We start from the raw sequence: 21,658 nt of genomic DNA on the forward strand, positions 1-21,658 counted from the left end.
ATAGATCTTACTCATTATTTTTATATAATTATACTGCAACGGATGAAAGCATTTAAAAGCGTTATGTTCTTTCTAAATCTGTTTATGTTAATAGTGCAATTATGTCGCCACCAACTAATTCTTAAATTGGGCATACCCGTTACTTGCACATTGCAAGTAATGTGCATGTGTTAAAAAAAGTGTCAAAAAACTAACAAGTTTAAATAGTGAAGCGAGGGGAGCTGGCAGCAGCAGACGAAGTTATGCAAAGTCAGCAGAGGACATTGACATGCGAGCAGGTCCTCTGTGTGTGTGTGTGGTATGTGTGTGTGAGTGTGATTCAATTTGCAGTTGGGACAGTGCAGCCAAGAGCAGAATAGCCCACACCGAGGACTTCACAGTCAAATTGCCATATTTCATCTATGACTTTTACGACTCTTTCCTTTATTTCTCAACACATTTTAGCAGGTCCCGTTGGAAGTTCTCACAGGATACGTATGAACTTTCGCTGATTTCAGGTTGATGCCTAGGCAAGATTGCTTTCGATATCCCCGACGCACTGGGTGAAGTATTCCCTGGCCAATCGGCACTCCTCGCTGTCCACGTAGAATGCGCTGGGACACTTTTGCATTGCATGGATGCGGACGCATATGGTGATTTGTAAGGCAAAGGGGTTGCAGGGTTCCTCGATGAATTCAATATCGGGCAGGTGGAGAGTGAATCGTCTGCCGTGTGACGATCGGAATAACTCGCATTTCCGATACGCATCCACCAGGAATGGAATCGATTCATTCTGTGGCTGGGGTGCAATCGTCTGCAGGTTGATGCGGATGTTGGCCAGATCCAGGCGAAAGGGTGGATCGATTTCGATGTAGCCGCTGCCTATGTAGTTGCACTCCTCAATGCACTGTTTTTGTAGGATAAAGTATATATAGTTGGGTTTGGCTATACTTCCAGCTTACCATATTAATCGTATATAGTTCGGCAAAGTTGAATTTTCGGTGCGCTGGCAAGTTGAGACTTTTTCTACATTCGACATTGCCTTTATCTAAGCTGGGACGTGTTAGCTGGCAGCATTTAACGGATAAGTCCTGGCAGGATATGCAGAAGTAGCTCTCTATGTTTTTGGTGTTATTATTTACATACTGCGGCTCTTTTTCTCTCCAATTTGCAATTTATTTCGCAGTTGATCAGGTAAAAATGCCTGAGCAGTAGCTAAACCAAACCAATCAAAATATATCCGATTTATAGCAACGCTTTTACTCACGACTATAGAAAATACCAGCGACCCAGGGGACATTTCAGAACTGACTGAGGCATAAAACTAATTTATTTTCAAATGAGACGCAACATTTCACAATTAAAACATGCTTAATTGACCATGATGAAATTAATTATTTATATTAATCACCGTTTTTGACACCATCAATACCTGCTGCGATGAAAAAGTGCTCGCACCATCGCGACCTCATATAACATTCATATGTATCCTGACAAAAGTGCAATCCAATACGTCCGAGCCGCAGGGCTTCTTGATTAATTGGGTTCGCACGCCATCAGATTACGTATACGTCACGTTGCCAGTCTCAAGGTCGAACGACTTGGCTCGCAGTGAGTTAATAAATTGTTTGGCGTTGTTAACTAAATTTTGATTGCCCCGGCGGCGAAGGACAGAGGCGTTGCCGCACCCACACCACTCATTTCTTGATTTATTGATATGCTAATTGAGTATTTGCACGTTGCTCGCCTTTTGGTCCTTTGGTCCTTTTTTAATGGCTCAAAGAGTGCGTCGGCGTGTGGGTTTCGGTGGCCATTGGAAGTTATGAGCCATGGCACGCCATTTGCATGGCAGCGTGTTGTTCAAATTAATTGTAAATGGTTGTAATTTGCTGTTCCCGCCGCTGCCATCGCTCGCTGGCGGACCGTTCGCTTTTACAGTTTAATTGCAGCTTAAAGAAGCGAAAGGGGCGGGGCCACGAACTTGGACCTTCGAGTGAGAAGCGGGCAGGCTTAATTAATTTATGGCCATGGCCGTGTGCCCACCCCGCCGCACCCCTTCGCTTAAATACACGTCATTTGAAGTTTGAGCGTGTTTAACGCGACGTATGAGTGATTTATGTTGATGGAGTGCACATTAAGCGATGTTGAGGCAGTTAAACTGCCAAAGGGTCATCAATTGAGTTGATGTGCAAGGACTTATGTCGAGGCCTTGGCCACGGTTCCCCCCTTTTCGCCGCTTTCAGCATTGTGCGTGCCCACAATGTCCTTGTCGATTCCTGTCCAACCCCCTCCCTTTCTCGCAGTGTTTGCCCGAAAAGCGGCTTACCTCGCTTTGTGAACAGCCGATGGCTGTATAAATAACATGTTTATGTATAATGAAGATTTTTGTGAATTAATGGCAATACAAATACAAACATTTAAGCCTCCTGCTGACAGGCAAACGAACGCGAATCAGTCGTATTTTCCCGGAGGGCACCTAGCATAATATTAAGATTTCTCTTCTCGATTTTTGCTTGGTAGAGTCGTGATTCCTAATGAAATTATTATGCCTACATTCCATACTCTTCTTGTGCGGTATATCTATTCCTATGCAGACCCACATATTATTTGAGATTAATCATAATTATTTAGAAAACAAAATGAGAAATAAAGAAAAAAATATTTGTACAAATCTATGCTTTGCTTAGGTCGAGAAGAGTATACAGTTTTCCTAGTAATTTTCCATAATATTTCCTACTACCCCAAGTCCTGGTTAGTTTGGCACGCAATTTAATTATATCTGCAGGATTTTTCCCTCACCACCAAGCTTCCCCGGTTGTGTGTCGAAATTAGTAGGAAATTGTTAATGCGATAACAGATTTTCCCACAGAGTGTGCACCATGTAAAGCGTCTTTTAGCCCGGTTGGCAGGCAACTGTGCATAAAGAGCCCAGCGGAGTGTGTGGGTATTTTTATTGTGCCAAAACAGATTTAAGGTAAGTTCGACTTTAAGCAGAGGAGCAATCTCGCTGACTGGATGAAGTAGGACGTGAGAGGGGCAAGTGCGAAACGCCAGAACATGGCACATAAATCGTTGGCAGCTCACGAGAAAGTAGAGAGCTCCGAGAGCTGAAAGCACGTTAGCAAGTGAGAAATTCCATTGAAAATGCATTTGTGGCGAGCGGCGTGGCTTGCAAAAAAGGGTGGAAGTGGTTGGATTTTGTTGGCAGCTAAATTAAAGACGCAACTCACGTGGTTGCTGGCCAAGAGGGCGGGAAGCTGTCTTCCCTCGCCCCGACCCGCACATAAATCAGTTTTAAATGCGTATAAATAAATTGGCCAGCAGGTGGGTGGTGGGTGGTGTTTGCCACACAAGTGGATGGTGCACTCCTAGCCACTGCGGCCAGGCGAGGTCATGGTCTCCTGCTAGCCGCAAGCACAACTCGCAGCTTAATCCAAACACTTCGTTCTGACAATTTATGCGCTTAGGTTGCCAAGGGAGTGTAGAACAAGGCAACACAACTGAATGTGTCGCCATGTTTGTCTTGTATCTTGGCTGCTTAGCAGCGACTTGGTTATTTATTTAAGCTCGGGATACACGGAAGAAAACTATGCTTACTTGAGCCACATAAACCTGCCAAATGTTGATTAAATAACATCAGTAATTACAGGAATAAATTGAAGTTTAAACTTGATGGAGTGCCTAACATGCCTTTAGCTGAGAACCATGATGCAGCTGGGCATAAATAATATTTTCACCCGTGAAGATTTCCTTTGAGCTTCCCAGTCCGCAGCTTCATCTCATCCACTTGGCTGCGTTTAATCAAAGGGATTTTCGTTGCAAAATTCAACTAATTTACTTTGTTAACATTTGGCTTTTTTTTTTGGCAGTACAATATTTGCCTTTTCGCTGCCGAACATCCGAAGAGCCTTATTGAAATTTCATAGTCTAATTTTGGGCGCAAATTAAATTTTAATTACGCGCCGTTTCCACTTCCACATCCACATCCTCTTCCCCTTCCTCGTCCTTTTCCGTTCCTGGTTGGCTTTTTGCAGCTCGATTGGCTTAATTGGAAACGCTCCCTGCACGTATCCTGTGTGTGGGTGTGGAAATGAGTGGGTGTGGGTGTGTGGGCAGGCGCCTTGATGCCTTTGACAACATTTGTGTTGGGTCCCCGGAACGCGTCATTAATTTTTAACCCTTGCCCTGGCCATATTTCCACTCGTGGCAAACAAGATTAAACCATTTCCTCCTGGCACGCAGACATTTGGGCGTCCCTCATATAACAAATATACTCGCATGTGCAGCGGCAATGTAGTGCTCTTATACGCAACCAAAACCAGCAACCAAAAAATAACAGAATTACCCGCTTTGATGATAAGTAAAGCAACACATCATCCGAGGTATATCGTTTTTGCACATGTTTCGGTTTCGGTTGTATTTCATTTGGCTGTCGTTCGCCAATGGGAGTGGGTGGGTGGGTGGATTCACTTCAAGGATTTGAAATTAAAATAAATTTCATTTGGCTGATATTGGTGTTTATTTTTCAGCAAGGATGTTAATTGCCAGCCGGGAACTTTCTGTTTGCATATGTCTCATTCGCCTGCATTGCTCTTAATCAAGTTTCTTTTTTATTGAATTAAACAAATTTGTTTCTAATTTGGGACACAGAATCCGGAGCACAAGCACAAGCAGAGCCCTCAGCTCACCCATTTCGGCAGTGGATCATATTTGCCAGCAGTGGCAGGTCCAACGTTTGGCTATTTGCATGGCTAGGAATTGGGGGATGTAAACTGCAGCTGAGGCGACTGCAGATGCACGAACTTCATCAGCAAATTAAATCTTTGCTCCTCTGGCACAGCAACCTAAAAAGCGGAGAGCTTTGAACTACATGTGTGCGTAGCTTGCCCCTATTTCGATAGGGATTTTCGGTGACAGGTGCAAATTTTTCCCCAGTGTGCCAGTCATAATTATATTCAAATGAAGACAGAGACACCAAGTGCCATGTCAGTTGCACTTCATTAAATCCGGAAAAAAAGGCAGGGGAAATTGTATGACAGGCCGGAAGTAAATATGCAAACTTTTCCAGTGCTCCACTAATGAATTTCAATAAAAGTTTTTCGCTTTTCCGCTGGCGCCATTGTTGAGCGATCTATCACGCATTTCCCGGCCGCGACGCTTTCCCAAACCGCCGATGCCCCGCTTTGCCACTATGTTGACATTGACAAGTTGGCAGGCGAAGCGAAATGCAATCAATATCCAATATTTACATGTATTTCGTACTCGAATCCCTTCCCCTTCTGGAAAATTGAAATGCAGCTGCAACATAAAATAGATGTCAATTTCGCTGGAACTGACAACAAAACAAATTGAAAAGTAAATAGCCAACGGAGCATCGGGGAGGGGGCTAATGGGTAGATAAGCTCACACACACACACATACACTCATACATACACATTCGAACACACACACACATACACTCATACATACACATTCGAACACACACACACCTTCCGTTTTCCACCCGCATAATTGTAATCAGTGTTTACAATCATTTGCGCCATTTTCCCCAACGAAACGCAGCCCGAAAGTATGCAATCCCCCGAAAAAAGGAACCACTACCACATGCAGCTCAATTGTAGGCTGACCTCTGACCCCTTCCTTACATGTGTTTGTACTCGCAACAGAAAAATGGCAGAAAGGGTTAAAATAACGCGGAGAGTGTTCCAAAAAAAAAAGAGCCACATCCAGAGCCAGTATGCAGCAGCTTCAACATAAAATTTTACGAGTCGTTTACACAAATAGCAACACTGTTGCCAATAAACGCCGCCCCCACTTCACCCTCGGCCACACTGCCTTGTGGGGCTAGCACCTTTTTCCCACCCCCACTTCCATTTCCCACGCCCACTGCCCCCCCACCTCTGCATCCACCCACAGAGTCCAAGAGTGCTCGTTTTTGCAATTTTTATATTGTTCCAAAATGTTTTCGTTTCAACGCTCTTATATTTATTTTGTGCAGAGAAAAAATTGCTTGTAGCTGCACACCAATGCATTGGAATGTAAAGGGGTGGCGAGGGGGCTGCTGGAGTGTGGCTTGAAGTGGGTGTGGGTGGGTGTGGGTAGGTGTGAGTGTATGCGTGTTGTGTTTGCTAAAATAATGGATTTTTATGCGCATTTGTTTGCACGATGTCGGCGACGGAAGTGGCGGAAGAGGATGAAATCGGAAGGGGAACTGGTTCGGATGGCTTTGTTCTCGGCGGCGCATTCGCGAAAATGATTGGGAAAATCAGTAAAGTGAAAAAGGATGAAACAGAAACAACTGCCTAGCGAAGTTTGAATACGCTTCGGAAGGAAATAAATTCAAAATATTACGTTGGTACAAAATGAAACAGGTTAAATGCAGTAATGCTTACAAAATCGATCGGATTTTAACATAATAAAATCAGGAAGCAAGTCGCTAAACTCGGTATTTATGCTGAGTTGTGATATTTAACATATAATATATAGAAAAATAATGTTAGCATTTCAAATTTAACAAACCAACAAACAAAGTAGTCGGAACCATTCCTCCACAGAGAGTATTCAAATAGTACGTGGCAGCGTCGTAAAAATTCATACACATGAATCATGTGCTCGTGGATCCTTGAACGTGCGTGTGAGCGTTTACATGGCTGTGTGGATGCGATGCGGTGGCAAACAATTGAATGCTTATAGCATTGACTTTTGATTGGCATTATGGCCGGAACTGAGGAGTGGTTGTGAAAGCCAAGGCAGACAGAAAATGATTGGTACAAGGCAATTAAATATTACGCATACGCACTGTTATCGCCACCAAATGGCACCAGTTGTGCCCTGAAAGGGTTTAGGAAGCCTCTTCAACCTCGCAATGACACTTCAGGCGAATTGCACAGACGGCAATGCAGATGCAGTGCAGATGGAAGTGGAAGTGCAGAAGTGCACGAGTGCACCGACTAAGCGCAGTCCCGGCAAATATTTGCCGGTGAAAAACAAGAGAGCAGCAAATGAAAATGGCAAACAACAAGAGCAGGGCAAAAAGGACGAGTGGCTGAGTGGGTATTACGGATGCACCCGCTGTTAACACTCAGTTCCGAAATGCGCTCACGTTGCGAAAGCATATAGAAATAAACTTCAGATTGAGCTGCGGATGATGGCAAGGAATGGGAAATTTACGTGTAAGCTCGGTTGACTTAAGTCGGTATCTTTATTTCGAGTATCCCAGGGTTGGGTTGGGTTGCTTGGGATATGGTTCAGATTTGTTAGCCCATTTTTAGTATTCGCCATTCAACTTATTGCAACAAATTCGGAAACGAAAATCTCCTTGAAGGAGCAACGACCGCAGATCATAAAATAATATTTTATGGCCAAATCGACGGCTGCTGTTCATAGACAGGGCCCGAAGTGATAACGGTACACACTCCCGTACACACACCCACACTCACAGACACACACAAAGCTAACAATAAACTACAAATGGCTTCCATGCACATAAAAGGCATCCCCCGAATGTGTGTGAGTATGTGTGTGTGTGTGGATGGGTGTTCACATGGATACACTCGTTCATATCCTCACTTTTTGGCATTTTTAGCGTTACCTTTTTCCCGACTTTCCCGTCCCCAGTTGCCTTTGTCAACGATGTCGTTTTGTGCGGCTTTCACCTAGTTTAACTCACCCCTCCTCCACCCGATGTCTCTGTGCCCAATCTCTCTCACTTTGGTGCTCTGTTAATAGTTTGCCTTGCGGAGGGGTGAGGCGGCAACGAATCCTCATGCCCCTTTTCTTTCAGTTTCCCCAGTTTTTATGGGGAATTCGTTCGCGAACTGCTTTCCTTGGCTCTCCCAAATCCATCTCGCTCACACTCGCACTCAACTGACTTTCTTTTTATTTGTGTGTCACACAGTTTGTTGTTGCCATTACTTTTATTATTTTTATTTTCTCGACAGTCTTAGTGTAAGCCTTTCCCAACAAGCCAGTGCGTTTGTGTTATTTTGTCACATAGTTTTCATGTTTTATTTAGCCATGTCTGACAAGGAACCACGCACCACGCACCACGCACCAGGATCCGATGTCCTTTCTAGCTACGTACTTTACGGTCTGCCCCCGATGGCAACTGTATACTTTACAACTTTGTGGCTGTTCGACGCCAGAACGCACCTCACTCATATTTTTTATGGCCCCCGCTGTCCAGAGATATCTCCTTTTTCTCCGCTGGGGAAAGGGGCCATGTCTAGTCCGCGCCCAGTTTTAATTACTTATCAAGTTTTAAATGCCCGCTTTTCACAGCCAACTGCCTTTTATTGGGTGGACATTCGGCTCGCATTGTTTGTCTCGTTTTATGTCCTGGCCGGTTTCGCTCTGCTGCGCACTCTGTCATAAAATTGTTAATGTCCTTTGGCGTAAAATGGCTTTTGAATGGCTGGGGCGGACAGTCCGCGATTACGGCTGGCATTTCTCTGCCTAATTAAATGTTAATTTCAATTGATTGTCCTGATTTCGCAGATTCCGACCCGCACATGGGGGCAGGAAACCAAGCCAACAAGCTCTCGAGTACATAAGTCCTTCAGAGGGCATGTCGTATTCTAGTTCTTGGCAAGGACTCGCCATCGTCGTCGTCGTCGTCGTCGTAGTTGCAGTCAAGTTGTATTTAAAAGGATTATGCACTTGTGTGTGGCTCTCAGACCGGCTCCGTGCCGGAAATGCATTGTAAGCAGTCGTCTTGCTTTTCTCTCCGCTGCGAAGATAAATTGCCCTTCAAGTGCAAAACAATTGAACTGACAGCTGAGCACAACACGGAAAAAAAACGCTTCACCTATATATATAACATCTTTCTGGTGCGTATAACAAATATACATTTTTAAAATTTCGGTAGATATATACTCGTAAGTCTTTAAATTATATATACTATTGCAAATTACCAAACTGCTGAACTTTCGGCATCTTGAAGATAGCAGTTCCCTGCTATCCTTTTTCTAAGTGCAAACAAGTGACACTAACTCTGCGACATCTTGTTGAAGGTGAAGTGGAGTCGCGAGGAGAATAAGAGCAGTGCGAGATGGCGAAAACAATTGCAGTACGAAAAAGTTTTATTGAAAAACATTTTAAATGTATAGAAGTTTGTTTGGCCCTGCTGCTCCAGCCCTGACCCTTTTGGCAGGACTCTGAAAACGCGCGCACGGAGGAGAAAGTTTTAGCGAGTACTCCACTCTCAGAACCGGGGCGACATTATTCATCATATTGTCACACACATGCCAGGGGGTGTCCTGATTGCAGGGATCCCAGTTGGAGGAACTGGCCACAGTTGTCCGTGAATTTGCCAGGATCATTGGAATGGCCATTTACATTTCCATTTCAATTGGAAAGCTTTCGCCTGCAAACATGAATTTCACATGGAATTTAATTTGATTTGAGTTTCATTTTGATTGCTTGTTTTTTGCTGACTTTTAACATTTTCCGATTAAATTAATTTGTGCAACCAAGGCAGAAATTTCCTGTCTGCCACAGAGCTTAATTTATGTCGTCCATTTGCCGGAATCCTGTTATTTTCGATGCTCATAAATTTTTCCGTCTAAACATCTGCATCATTATTTATGTGCATACGACTGGCAAACGCATGTGTCGAGTGTCCCGAGAAATCATTCGGCTTAGATACATCTTACCATGGGTCTATCTTATTCTACCGCTTGTCGGCAATTTGTAGGCCGTACCAAATACCGATCAGCATGAACTACTTTTCGATTTACATGCAGGACCTTTTGCTAATCCTGCAACCAACTCCATCTACGCCGTCCACTCACCACGACAGTTCAGCTCAGTTCGGTTCGGTTCGGTTCGGTTCTGTTCTTGGCCACATTTGCATTGTGCCCCAGCCACTGTGTGTGCGTGTGTGTGTGTGTGTGCATGTGGTTGATACTCTTTCAGTTGGCAGTCACCAGTTACCAACTGGCGGTTGCGGCACTGGTTTCCATTTTTGTGTGTTTTCCTTGGCCTCTCCCTTGTTGGCATGGCATTTGGCCAATTGTGTGGCATCGGAACCTGCTGAGTGGGGACAAACAAGATGGAGCCCCGGCGAACGGCAAACAGACAGGACGTGGGCTTTCCTTTTTGGCTCTCGCAATGCCGTTATTGTTATTCCTTGTTGTCCAAGGCCGAGAAGTTTGTTTGTGTGCCGGAATACTCGTTTACTCATTGAAATGCATATCGAATGGTCAGAATCTGTTTCCCTTGCTTGTTATTCTTCCGCTTACTACCTCTTACGCCTGCTCCGTAATCTTTTCCACTTCGCCTCAAAGACATTAATAAGGCAAAGATAAACTAAACGAAAAGAGCATTAAAATTTACTTACTGACTAAACCGACCATAAACACAACTCCACCCAAAACAAAAAGGATAACATCTGACCTACTGTAGCACACTTTACGGCTGACATTTGGTGAAAAGGGGCAGACAGGTGGAGTGGACACGACCACATGTTAAATAGACGCCGCGTTGGAGCATAAGCTCGCTTTTGGCCAGAAATCCCTTTTAATAGCAAGCGAAACGAAACGAACACGTAAATGAGCCAGCACATTACACATACGCACCGTGGACGGAGGAAGCATTATGCACTCGCTTTTGCCGGCCAGGAAAGTCCATTTGCTCCGGCGATAAATTAACAACAACAACCCAGTGGAGGGGAGGAGTGTGGGTGGGGGGATTGAGTCAAAGTGCCAGTTGGCCAGTTGGCCAGTCGGTCGGCGAGTCAATGAATGAAGTGAAATTACTTAATGGTACGAAATTGTACTTTGCTTAATTACTTGGCCACTGATACCACAAACACAGCCGCACACAAGGACACATATATAGCACACAGCACACAACATATAGCATATAGCATATAGCACATAGCACACAGCTCACAGCAAAGCTTGTATGTCATTCATGCGTCGCAACGTAGTCGTGGGTGCCGTAAAAACAACTTTACGTATTTCGACCGAGCTCGTAAACTTAAGCAAGTGTGCGCTTTCGTGTGTGTGTGTGTGTGTATGTGTGTGGGTGTTGGCCTTGTTTACGACCCACCTCCTTCAGGTTGCCTTCCTGCCGCGGCTGCTCCTGCTGCTGTGGCTTAAATAATTCCTAACCTACTATTTAATTGGCACGCGTAAGCGATGGCGTTGCGCATACGCCATGTATGACATTTTAAATTGTTTATGAGCTGCCCGGGGCTAACTGAGCGTAAACTGCGGCCAGGGTGACAGTTAAAGGTTTTGCACCAGCACACTAGAGCCACCACCACCACGAATGGTTAATAGAATAAGGTCCTGACTGCCTGCCAGCCAAGCAGTTAATTGTTGGGAGAATTGCCGTTGCCATTGGAAAACGCGCTGGTACTTCCTGGCGCTGTCATGATTTGCTTGGGGCATTCGGGTTATCACTTTGGGTTAAGTGGTTCTGGTTTAATTGGCAAAGTTTTTGGCCAGCAGCAGCAGCTGTAGCAGCAGCCGCCTCACGGCCCGCTTGTTGCGCCCCACATCCGCTTGCGTTTAGCAGCGGTTTCCGGCCATTTTCCACCCTACAAAACCCTGGGTGTGCAAATATTTGTTCGCCAAACCGAACGGACGAGGGGCGGGGGGGGTCACGGGTCACGGGTGTGGAGGTGTTGCTGTGACATTGTTTGTACATGATTTGTTATGTGAAATGTACACACGAGGAGGACGCCGGCTGTCTGTGTTTGTCGAGGGGCTCGAAAATATTTTAATAATAATCATGCAGTGCATTAACTCTGGGCCGCCTTGTAATTGCATAATAACAATGTTCGTTTTCTTGTTTGCCCGCTGGCATCAAATCAATTTTGCGCTCGCTAAACCAACAATGAAGCTACGCAGGACCTTCCCCAATTTGGACATTCTGTGTGTGAGTGTGTGTGTGTGTTGGTTGGGTAAATTATTAAGGGCTCATTGCGTGTCACTACTGTCCGTTCGATTGTACATTGTGCCATTTTATTAGTTTCGAAATTCGGGTTAATTAAAAATTTATTTCGTAGTATTGTGCTTTGCTCTGATTACCCACACACACACTCAAACAAACACACACACAGACGAACGCATACATTAGAGCATTCTAATGACCATGTGTGCCTGCATTATGCTGTATGCTCATTGCATATGCCCATCCCTTGGCAAATGTTGCGAAATGCCATCGATTTTGCATTTCGGCCAAATTTATGTCGTTTTCATATTGAAATGGCCTTCGGGGGCGACTGGGTATGCGATTGGGATGGGAGCACTCTTATCGGGGTAATTAATATGAATTCATTGCAAATGTGTTGCATACTTAAGAGCTGGGTCGATACAGGAATAGGACATGTCCATATTTATGCGATCAATTTGCCTTTGAATCCCGTACAATGCCTAATACATTACCAGCTGCAATTGCAGCTGCAGCTGGCAGTGGAGCTGGAACTGTAGCTGGAGCTGGAGCTGTATATGGAGAGCATTTTCCACCAGATATCACAAATCAGCAATGGCAAAGTAAACGGCTAACAAATATTTATAGCGAACGGAAGCAGCGAGCCGAGGAAGTGGAAGTGGAGCGCCTGCAATATTTATTACAAGTTGCATTCAGTCAACAAGCACAATGGCTGCCAGGCGAAAACAAACAGCTGAAAGCAAGAGCACAGCAGTCTATTGCCATTCAAGGATCCGCACCACCAGTCGAACTTCCAACCTTCTAAGCCCCCCAACTCCCAACTTGCACCTCCCATCACCCAGCCACCTAGCCCAATCCAGTCCAATCCGATCCGTTGCGAGCCGGGGCGGCAGTGCAGTGGAGAGAAATCATTTAAATAAAAGTCAATGTCATGCCATGTAACGAAGACAGCGAATAAATAGTCGCAGTCGGAATATCAGGCACTGAACTGTTCCCAGACATGCAAAAGGGGGTTTAGTTACGGTATGGGCTTCTTTGGGGGCTCTTGGCAAGTGGCTGGCACGAGCCAAGCCCAAGGAGAGGCCAACGACTGGAAGGCTCGAGACCGGGCCAAGAGACTTGGTAAACACGAGAAATATGGGGCGTATGTGTAATATGCGCGACAGCGAAAATTGTATAAGAAATGGGATTGCAGAACCGAAGCGAAGCGAGGCGAGGCGGTCGTCGCTAAATAAATGTCCTCCCACACGGGAAACAAAGTCCATTAATATGTTTGGCAAGCAAACCAGTTTTTAAGTGAAGTTATACTCTAACAAATCATGTTTTGAATTTTGGTTTTCTTAAAATAATAATTAGACATTTCTCAAATTTTTTCTTCCTGTGCAGATCCTTGTTCTGGGAAAAGCAAAAATCTCGGTCGAGCTGAAAGACATTTAATTTGGCATAAAAATGAGCCACGCTGACAGATGGCTCACAGATGACTGGGGAGTGGGAGGGGGAGTGGGTGGTCGCCTCCTCGCAGGTAGTCCTTTCTAACAAGGATGCTGACGTAGCAACGGGAACGGGAAGCGCCCGCACGACCGGGTTCACCCGGTCCAATGTATTTTCATTTTATAGGCTCATTAAATTACGCTTTATTGCCGTTAAAATAAAATATTATGTGATAAAAATAACTGCTCTTGGGCAGAATGAGCGGCGAAAGGTTGTCGCTTAAGAGCCGGGCCATAAAGCGGCAAAATGAATAGAGCACATCTATGTGGTGGCTGGCTATATGGACCGATGCATCCTGCACTTCCTTTAATCCCACACAGCATGCGCAAAAATTGCCATCAAAATGTGGCCCGTTTGGCTGGGCAAATCTAGTTTCCATGTCGACCCATTTTGGGCGACATGTTTGCCGGGATAAATTTATTTCTCCGCTTTCACGCTTTTTCGTTGTTTTTAATTATTCCACTTTTGTTGTCTGGCCTGGGACTTTTTCTTTCTGTTTTTTGGATTTTGTCGGCTTGTCACATTTGAATGAAATGAATGAATGAGCCGGAGGATCCTTTTGGGCCGCAACGGGGGACCAGGGGCTGCACTCTGCCGGCACAGGATGTCAGGCCAAACTAATCGGATTAGTGTGTCCTACTCCTCGTTTTTTGAACCAACCCGAGACCCCTGCCCATACGCTTTGCACGTGTGACGGATGGGTCCTTGTTCACGGAGAAAGGATATTTTGCAGGGAATGCGACTGGCGCTCGTTAGCCCAAGTGACCTCCATTCGGGACTCGGCACGTTTTAGTGTAATTAAAAAGATATCCGGGCAGACAGTCGGTTGATAGTGGTTTCCCAGTCAGTCAGGTTGGATACACCTCCAACGCTTTTCAACTGAAAAGATTTCTAGCACCCGAGGACGAAGTGACGTGACACGACTGCAGGAGGAAATTGTTGTCATTTCAAATGGCGAAAGAACATAATTTCTGACGTATGCGATTACGGAAACTTGCACTGCGCAACGGCTCACGAAAACGGAACGGAGCAGGTCGACGGATTCCGTGGTGGATCCGGAATGGGGTAGGACAACTAAACCGTAGACAAAGGCCAAAACGAAACAAAAAGCGACAAGCAATAAAATGAGAAACCGCGCCACACTAAGGCTAAAGCCAGGCCAAAAGCACATCAATCAACGATGGTGCGGGGTCTCCACAGGATCCAGGATCGGGGAAAAACAACGAAAGGATAAGCGTATTGTGCGAGAACAAGTATTCACCCTGTGTGCATTTGTGTGCTCTGTGCTGGCTCTCGTTCTGGCTGCTCCCCGAACTGCTGTTTGTTGTAACATAGTTTCATGCCGCACCGACGACCACAAAATACCTACAACTCACGGGATCCACGGCATCCACTGGCCCCACTGGCGAGGATTGGGGCCCGGGTGGAGGAGGGGGTGGTTGCCACAAAGCGGGGGTGGCGCTTGCCAGTCAGTCAGTTAGAGAGACAGTCGGACAAACACGGGCATAAATATAAAATATGTACGTGCGTGTGTGGCGGTGCGGTGCGCTGAACAAGATTAAAGTGTAGCCAGCTTGGGGCAGAAACAATAAAAAAACTGAGGGGGGAATTCCTCAAGGCGAGCGGAATGGGGAATATCCTCAAAACACTTGCTGTAACCTCGGCACGTCCGGGAAAAATCTTGTTACACATGAAAGTGTCACCATACATGTGACTTTCACTTACGATATTAGCTTTCTTCTTATGTAAAAGCACTTGCAACACAAATTTAAATTGTAGCAATAAAGGGTAAAATATTACAAAATTCGGAAAACAAACTATAATATTTTTACTATATAATATAAAATATTATAGGTCACTATTTCTATTCCCACGTGGTCCACAGTAAGTTCACAAAAAGCAATCTATATCATTTGAGGCCGACCAAAAGAAGAGATCGCAGATCTCACTTATCGATCGATCTTTTTTCTCAACCGATAATATCGATGCACAATGGCTCCTTGGATTCTAATATAATGTTCACACTATCGATATGTTATTATACCCGTTACTCGTAGAGTAAAAGGGTATACTAGATTCGTTGAAAAGTATGTAACAGGCAGAAGGAAGCGTTTCCGATCAGGATCAATAGCCGAGTCGATCTGGCCATGTCCGTCCGTCTGTCCGTCTGTCCGCCTGTCCGTCCGTCTGTCTGTCCGTATGAACGTCGAGATCTCAGGAACTACAAAAGCTAGAAAGTTGAGATTAAGCATACAGACTCCAGAGACATAGAAGCAGCGCAAGTTTGTCGATTCATGTTGCCACGCCCACTCTAACGCCCACAAACCGCCCAAAACTGCCACGCCCACACTTTTGAAAAATGTTTTGGTATTTTTTCATTTTTGAATTGGTCTTGTAAATTTCTATAGTTTTGACAAAAAACATGTATTTAATCACCCCGCACCCAGCACCCCGCACACAGCACCCCGCACCACGGACCGGACCCCGCACCCCGCACCCTGGACCCCGCACCCCGCACCCCGGACCAGACCCCGCACCACGCACCCCGGACCACGCACCACGGACCCCGGACCACTCACCGGACCCCACACCCCGGACCCCGCACCCCGGACCGGACCCCGGACCCCGCACCCCGGACCGGACCATGCACCACGCACAACGGACCCCACACCCCGGACCCCGGACCCCGCACCACGCACCGGACCCCACACCCCGGACCCCGGATCCCGCACCCCGGACGCCGGACGCCGCACCACGGACCCCGCACCGGACCGGACCGGACTCCGCACCCCGGACCGGACCCCGCACCCCGCACACCGGACCGGACCCCGCACCACGCACCCCGCACCACGGACCCCGCACCCCGCACCACGGACCGGACCCCGGACACCGGACCCCGCACCCCGCACCACGGACCGGACCCCGGACCACGCACCCCGGACCCCGCATCCCGCACCCCGGACCGGACACCGCACCGGACCCCGCACCCCGGACCCCGCACCACGGACCGGACCCCGGACCCCGCACCCCGCACCACGCACCACGCACCCCGCACCACGCACCCCGCACCCCAGACTGGACCCCGGACCCCGCACCCCGGACTGGACCCCGAACCCCGCACCCCGGACCGGACCCCACACCCCGGACCCCGCACCCCGGACGCCACACCCCGGACCCCGCACCGGACCGGACCGGACCCCGGACCCCGCACCCCGGACTGGACCCCGGACCCCGCACCCCGGACTGGACCCCGGATCCCGGACCCCGCACCCCGCACCCCGGACCGGACCCCGCAAAAAACAAGAAAGAACGCTATAGTCGAGTTCCCAGACTATCTGATATCCGTTACTCAGCACCCCGCACTCAGCACCCAGCTCCCCGGACCCCGCACCCCGGACCCCGCACCCCGGACTGGACCCCGGACACCACACCCCGGACCCCGCACCCCGGACCCCGGACTTCGCACCCCGCACCCTGGACCGGACCCCGGACCCCGAAAAAAACAAGAGAGAACGTTATAGTCGAGTTCCCAGACTATCTGATACCCGTTACCCAGCACCCCGCACCCCGCACTCAGCACCCAGCACCCCGCACGCCGCTACCCGCACCACGCATAAAAATTGATAAAAAACAAGAGAGAACGCTATAGTCGAGTTCCCAGACTTTCTGATACCCGTTACTCAGCTAGTGGAAGTGCAAAGGAGAAATTTCCACACTGACAGTTTTTGGTGCGGTAGCACCCCGCTGAGTAACGGGTATCAGATAGTCGAGAAACTCGACTACAGCGTTCTCTCTTGTTTTTAATCTCACTATATACAATAATGTGAATATGTACAATAAGGTATTTCTACTATGTTCCTACAATTTAAAATATTTCTTGAAAATAAAAATTGCTACGTGTTTATACTTCTCTTTTTTAAAAGAGCTATTAGAAGCAAAGACCTTAAGACTGACACAAAGTTTAAAAGACGAATGAAAAGGTTACCCAAATCTAAGTTTGTGTTTTTGTGGCAACAACATTGTTGCCGCAACACAATTAAATGTGGCAATTTCATATTTAGTTTTCCATGTGTGTCCTGATTAAGATGGCAGCCACACACGAAAAAAGAGGGGGCAAGGGGATTCGGCTATCCCAATACCTCCATCAGTGGAGTCCACAATTAATCTCTACTGGGGGACATCACACACACACACACCAGCACATTGCTGATTCCTGTGGAAGATGCATGTGTGGGTATTATTTTATGGCTCATGGTAATTACAGGTGTCGCTATAATAAATTATCTTTGAATTTACTGTTTATCGTTCTCATCGTTGTTCGTTGTTCGTTGTTTGCTGTTGTTGGTGCTGCTGTCGCTGTTGTTGTTGGCATTGTTAATGTGTTGTTGCTGGCAGTGCCTTTGCTCCTGTTACCGGAGGAGTCTTGTCACAGGATCCCTTGGCAAGGATAGTGCGAGTGTGAGTGTACCAGAGTACCAGTGTGCAGGTGTGAGAGTGTGAGTTGGGATAATTGGCTGGCCGACTGGTACTCCTGCCTGGTGGCCACCCGATGATGTTCCTGCTGCTGTTGCTGGCAGCTCGCATGTCCTGGCATTGATAAGCTTTATTAAAAAGGATAATGAGCCAGTGGTTGTAAGCCTGCGCCAGTGTGCGTGTGCCCGTGTGTAATGCGGTTTTGTAGTTTGTGTGTGCTGGCAACTGGCCCGTACATGTGTCCATTATAAGTTTCGCCGTTGTTTACGAGTTGTCGGTTGCCGTAGTTGTTAATAGTTATGAGTTAATGGAGTTTTTGCCGCTACCACTGTTTGTTAGCTGCCTTCCGTTTCCATTATTATTTTCGGATTATTATGATTACTTTTGTTTGGCCGCATAATCAAATTAACTGAATGCGAGCCCTGCCACTTCCGCTGCTGTTGTCGCTGACAAACGAGTTTATTTTTATGTATACATATACACACACATACATACACACAGTGATTCTGCCCTGTGAACACCCCTATAATTGCATAATCAAGCGCCTTTTTTGTGGCGCTAAAAAAATAACTTTTCTCAAACGACTTTTTGATGTGGCTGATTCCTGTTTGATTGGGTTACGCAAAGTTACACGGATATATATCGATCGATGTTTGGCCCAGATGTTATTCAAACAAACTACAATATTTCACAGCCAATAGCATTTGAAACTCAATTTTGGCTTAAAGTTGGGAGCTAGAAACTGTATATCCTTGAAAGATTAGGTAGTTCCTCTCTTTTTACCAAGTATACTCTTTTCCCTAATAGTCCTCAACACTTTTCCTTTCTGGTAGATGGAAAATATTAGTTTGGTTCCTCATTTGGTGGCCCAGTTAGTTTCATCGGCTTTCCATACCATTGGACTATTGATTTTTGGGTCTGCATGTTGTGTCTGCATTTCAACTGGAATTTAAATGGTTTTCGAACTCGAAATCCTGTCAAGAAGCACGTTTCGAATGCACTTCACATGCAGCCCATTCGCATTCGCTTCCGCTTCTGGATTTTATGGACTTACGTCGCCATTCACCGTCTGAGTGCCGCTCGGGATTAAAGTGTCCAAGTCGGATGACCGAGCACCAGTGGGCGGTTTAGATGGTTAAGTCGGTTTGGATGGTTTCGGGTGGCATTCAATGCAATGGGTGCTGCTTAGGTGCTTAGTGCGGTTTGGCCAGGAGTGACAAGTCTGTTCGGTCTGTTTATGCATGTGCTGAAACGGCAATTTAATGAGCGCGCCAGGCGTAATCCTCCCCCGGCTTTTGCATTTTGCGGAGCGGTTCGCAGCGCGCGACGTTCAAGGATGTTCGCCTGCCACTCGAGGCGAGCAGGAAACGGAAATTACTTTGCAAACACTTTGCACCACCTTCGCTCCGTTCGCTTAACCCTCGGCATACTCGCGGGGCGAATGCGGCGGTGGTGGTGCCGGAATTGCTAGGAGTGCTAGGAGTGCCAGGAGTCAAGTGAAGTCAGAAGGGGTGGTGAGGGTTAGGTGGGTTCGGAGGGTCAGGAGAAGGTCCTGCCTGCCGTCTTGCGTCATTTTCATTTTCTTCACGCTATTCCAGCCGTTTGCTCCTTTCAGCCCTTTTTATGGCCAACGGCAGTATGAAATATGAATTGCGGTTACTTCAAAAATCTCCTCTCGCCTTGCCTGGCTATTTCGCCAGGAGCGCCACGGGCAACAAAAATCAACTGCATTTAACTTTGTTGTGCTTTTTCGTCGTAGTCGCTGCTGCTGCGGCACATTGCCATTTTATGGCTAAATCCACTTTGGCAACACACACACACACACAAATGCACTAGAGCACAATTTCGCATGAGGAAGTGGAAGGAAGGAAACAGGACACAGCCAGGTGGCCGAAAAGGGGCTTCCACCTATGGCTTATTGAAACTTGTTGTAAGTTAAGTTATGGCCGAAATGCTGTTGGCTGCTGCTGTTTCACTACTCACATGCCACATTGTGTGTGTGAGCGTGTGTGTGTGTGTGTGGGTGTGTGTTAGTGAGTGTGAGCTTGGGTTGAAATTACCTTTAAATTGAAAATTATTGTATGTGCGCGCGCTCGACTCGCACTCGAATCGCAGCTCCTCCAAACGCTCACCTGGCTGAAACATAAATTTCTGTGGTTTCTGCCGCAAATTGCGTCGGGTGTTGAATGTTGCATGTTGGATGTTGGGCGGCAACTGCCAGTGGGCCGGAGAATTACTTTTTCAATTTAAGACTCTCTCAGCGGCAGGTAAATGAATTAATGTGTGGGAGGAGGACATCTTAATTTATATTCATAAACATGGAGGGGCTGGTTCCACCGCAGAGATTTAGAGTCCTGCCTAAGAGATTTGTGGCATAGACAGTGAGCAGGAGAGTGCGACAGTGTGGGACACCAGTTGTCCTTTTGTCAATTTTCAATGGCTTTTAAAATGATTAAATTTCATTTTGTGAAATATGCGGCTGTGACAGGCGGACAATCAGTGAGTTTTGGAAGGCGGAGGAGGAGCAGCTGGCTATTGGTTTCGGTTCGATTTGTTTGACAAGTTTATTAAAAGAGCACGCTTAAAGTGTCCTCCTCCTGCACCAAGTTGGCCATAATTCCTGGTCGCCATGCGGGGTTCAAGAGTTTTGAACTTGCGGCGGAGCCTGTGACATTTTCCACACACTTGGCTCTTTTGCAAATTGTCGTTTGCCTCTCCCCGTCCACAAAATCTGGACTCTCCTGACGGGCTTGTTTGTTTGCCTGGCGGGCTCGTAAATAAATCATTTGATAACTTGACGCGCTGCCTTTCGCCCTCCCAACGCCCCCGGAAACTTCCCCGCCCACGCATCCTGTATCCTGCGGTCAAGGACTCACCTCAAGCAACTGGCGACTTGTCCGCCGCCACAAGATATTGTGATTTATTTGCTTTCACTTGGCTGTGACGTGACGCGACGCAGGGCAATATCGATTGGGTTTAGCTTTACGAGCTACACGGACCAAACATTCAGTTGCCACTTTGTTCTTCTGGCCTTATCTGTGCCAACTTTTGGCGCAACGCAACGCGGCGGGGAAAAGCGGGAGAGCCTCGTTAATTTTCACTGATACTGCGGGGTAAAGTTCGGGCGGACATTGCCGGGGCAACCGCTCGCAGTTTCAATTATCTAAGTCCCTTCTTTCATGTGGCTGCCGACAACAATTTACACTGGCTTTTGGGGCGGGCCAGCACGCCAAATAGTTTGAATTCCCCCAAATAGATTTCCACTGTCGTGGTCGAAAGACGCATGCGAGCTGGCTCATTTGGGGATTTCGGGAAAGGCGAAAACTTTTGGCCAAAAACACCGAAAGGTAAGGCAGGCGGTTCGAATAAAACTCTTTAAGCTTTTCCGGTGAAAGAGCAAAACATAGGGCAACGACAAACATACAAGGTTTTCCACTTAGACTCGGGTAGGTGGATCAGGTGGCATACGGCCGCTGTCATAACCGAATCAATATGACTGCCGGCAGTCGTCAGGTGCAGGTGGCCCGAACCCTGAGCCAATCAGCTATTAATAGAGCTGAGAATCGGCTTAGACGACGGACTTACCGGACGGTGAAACCGTTCAGGACTCGCCACACACGCTTGACCCCCAAGAAAGCGGACAATTTTCTATTTATAATCAGGTTGAAACGGAGACCTAAGCCTCTGCTTTGAATGCTTCTCCTTACCCTACTTCACCACTGGCACGGGGATTAGGTATTTGAAAAGTTTCTGACCCAAAAGGCTTTGGCATGCGAGTGGGGTGTGTGTTAATGGAGGAGAGGCAGGATGAGCT

At 47.0% G+C, this 21,658-nt stretch overlaps 1 protein-coding gene and 1 pseudogene across 1 annotated transcript; both read right to left on the bottom strand.

Annotated features, from left to right (window-relative positions):
- Nucleotides 1-21,658, bottom strand: part of LOC120454248 — a 71,503-nt pseudogene that overhangs the window by 44,167 nt on the left and 5,678 nt on the right.
- Nucleotides 506-1,279, bottom strand: LOC120454252. The gene is made up of 3 exons (XM_039639379.1): nucleotides 1,247-1,279; nucleotides 942-1,070; nucleotides 506-886 (listed from the first exon to the last, which is right to left on the bottom strand). Exons 1-3 carry the CDS (start codon nucleotides 1,277-1,279, stop codon nucleotides 506-508), a joined length of 543 nt encoding a protein of 180 aa, XP_039495313.1.

This window comes from Drosophila santomea, chromosome 3R (genome assembly GCF_016746245.2).
Source record: "Drosophila santomea strain STO CAGO 1482 chromosome 3R, Prin_Dsan_1.1, whole genome shotgun sequence".
Lineage (NCBI taxonomy): Eukaryota > Metazoa > Arthropoda > Insecta > Diptera > Drosophilidae > Drosophila > Drosophila santomea.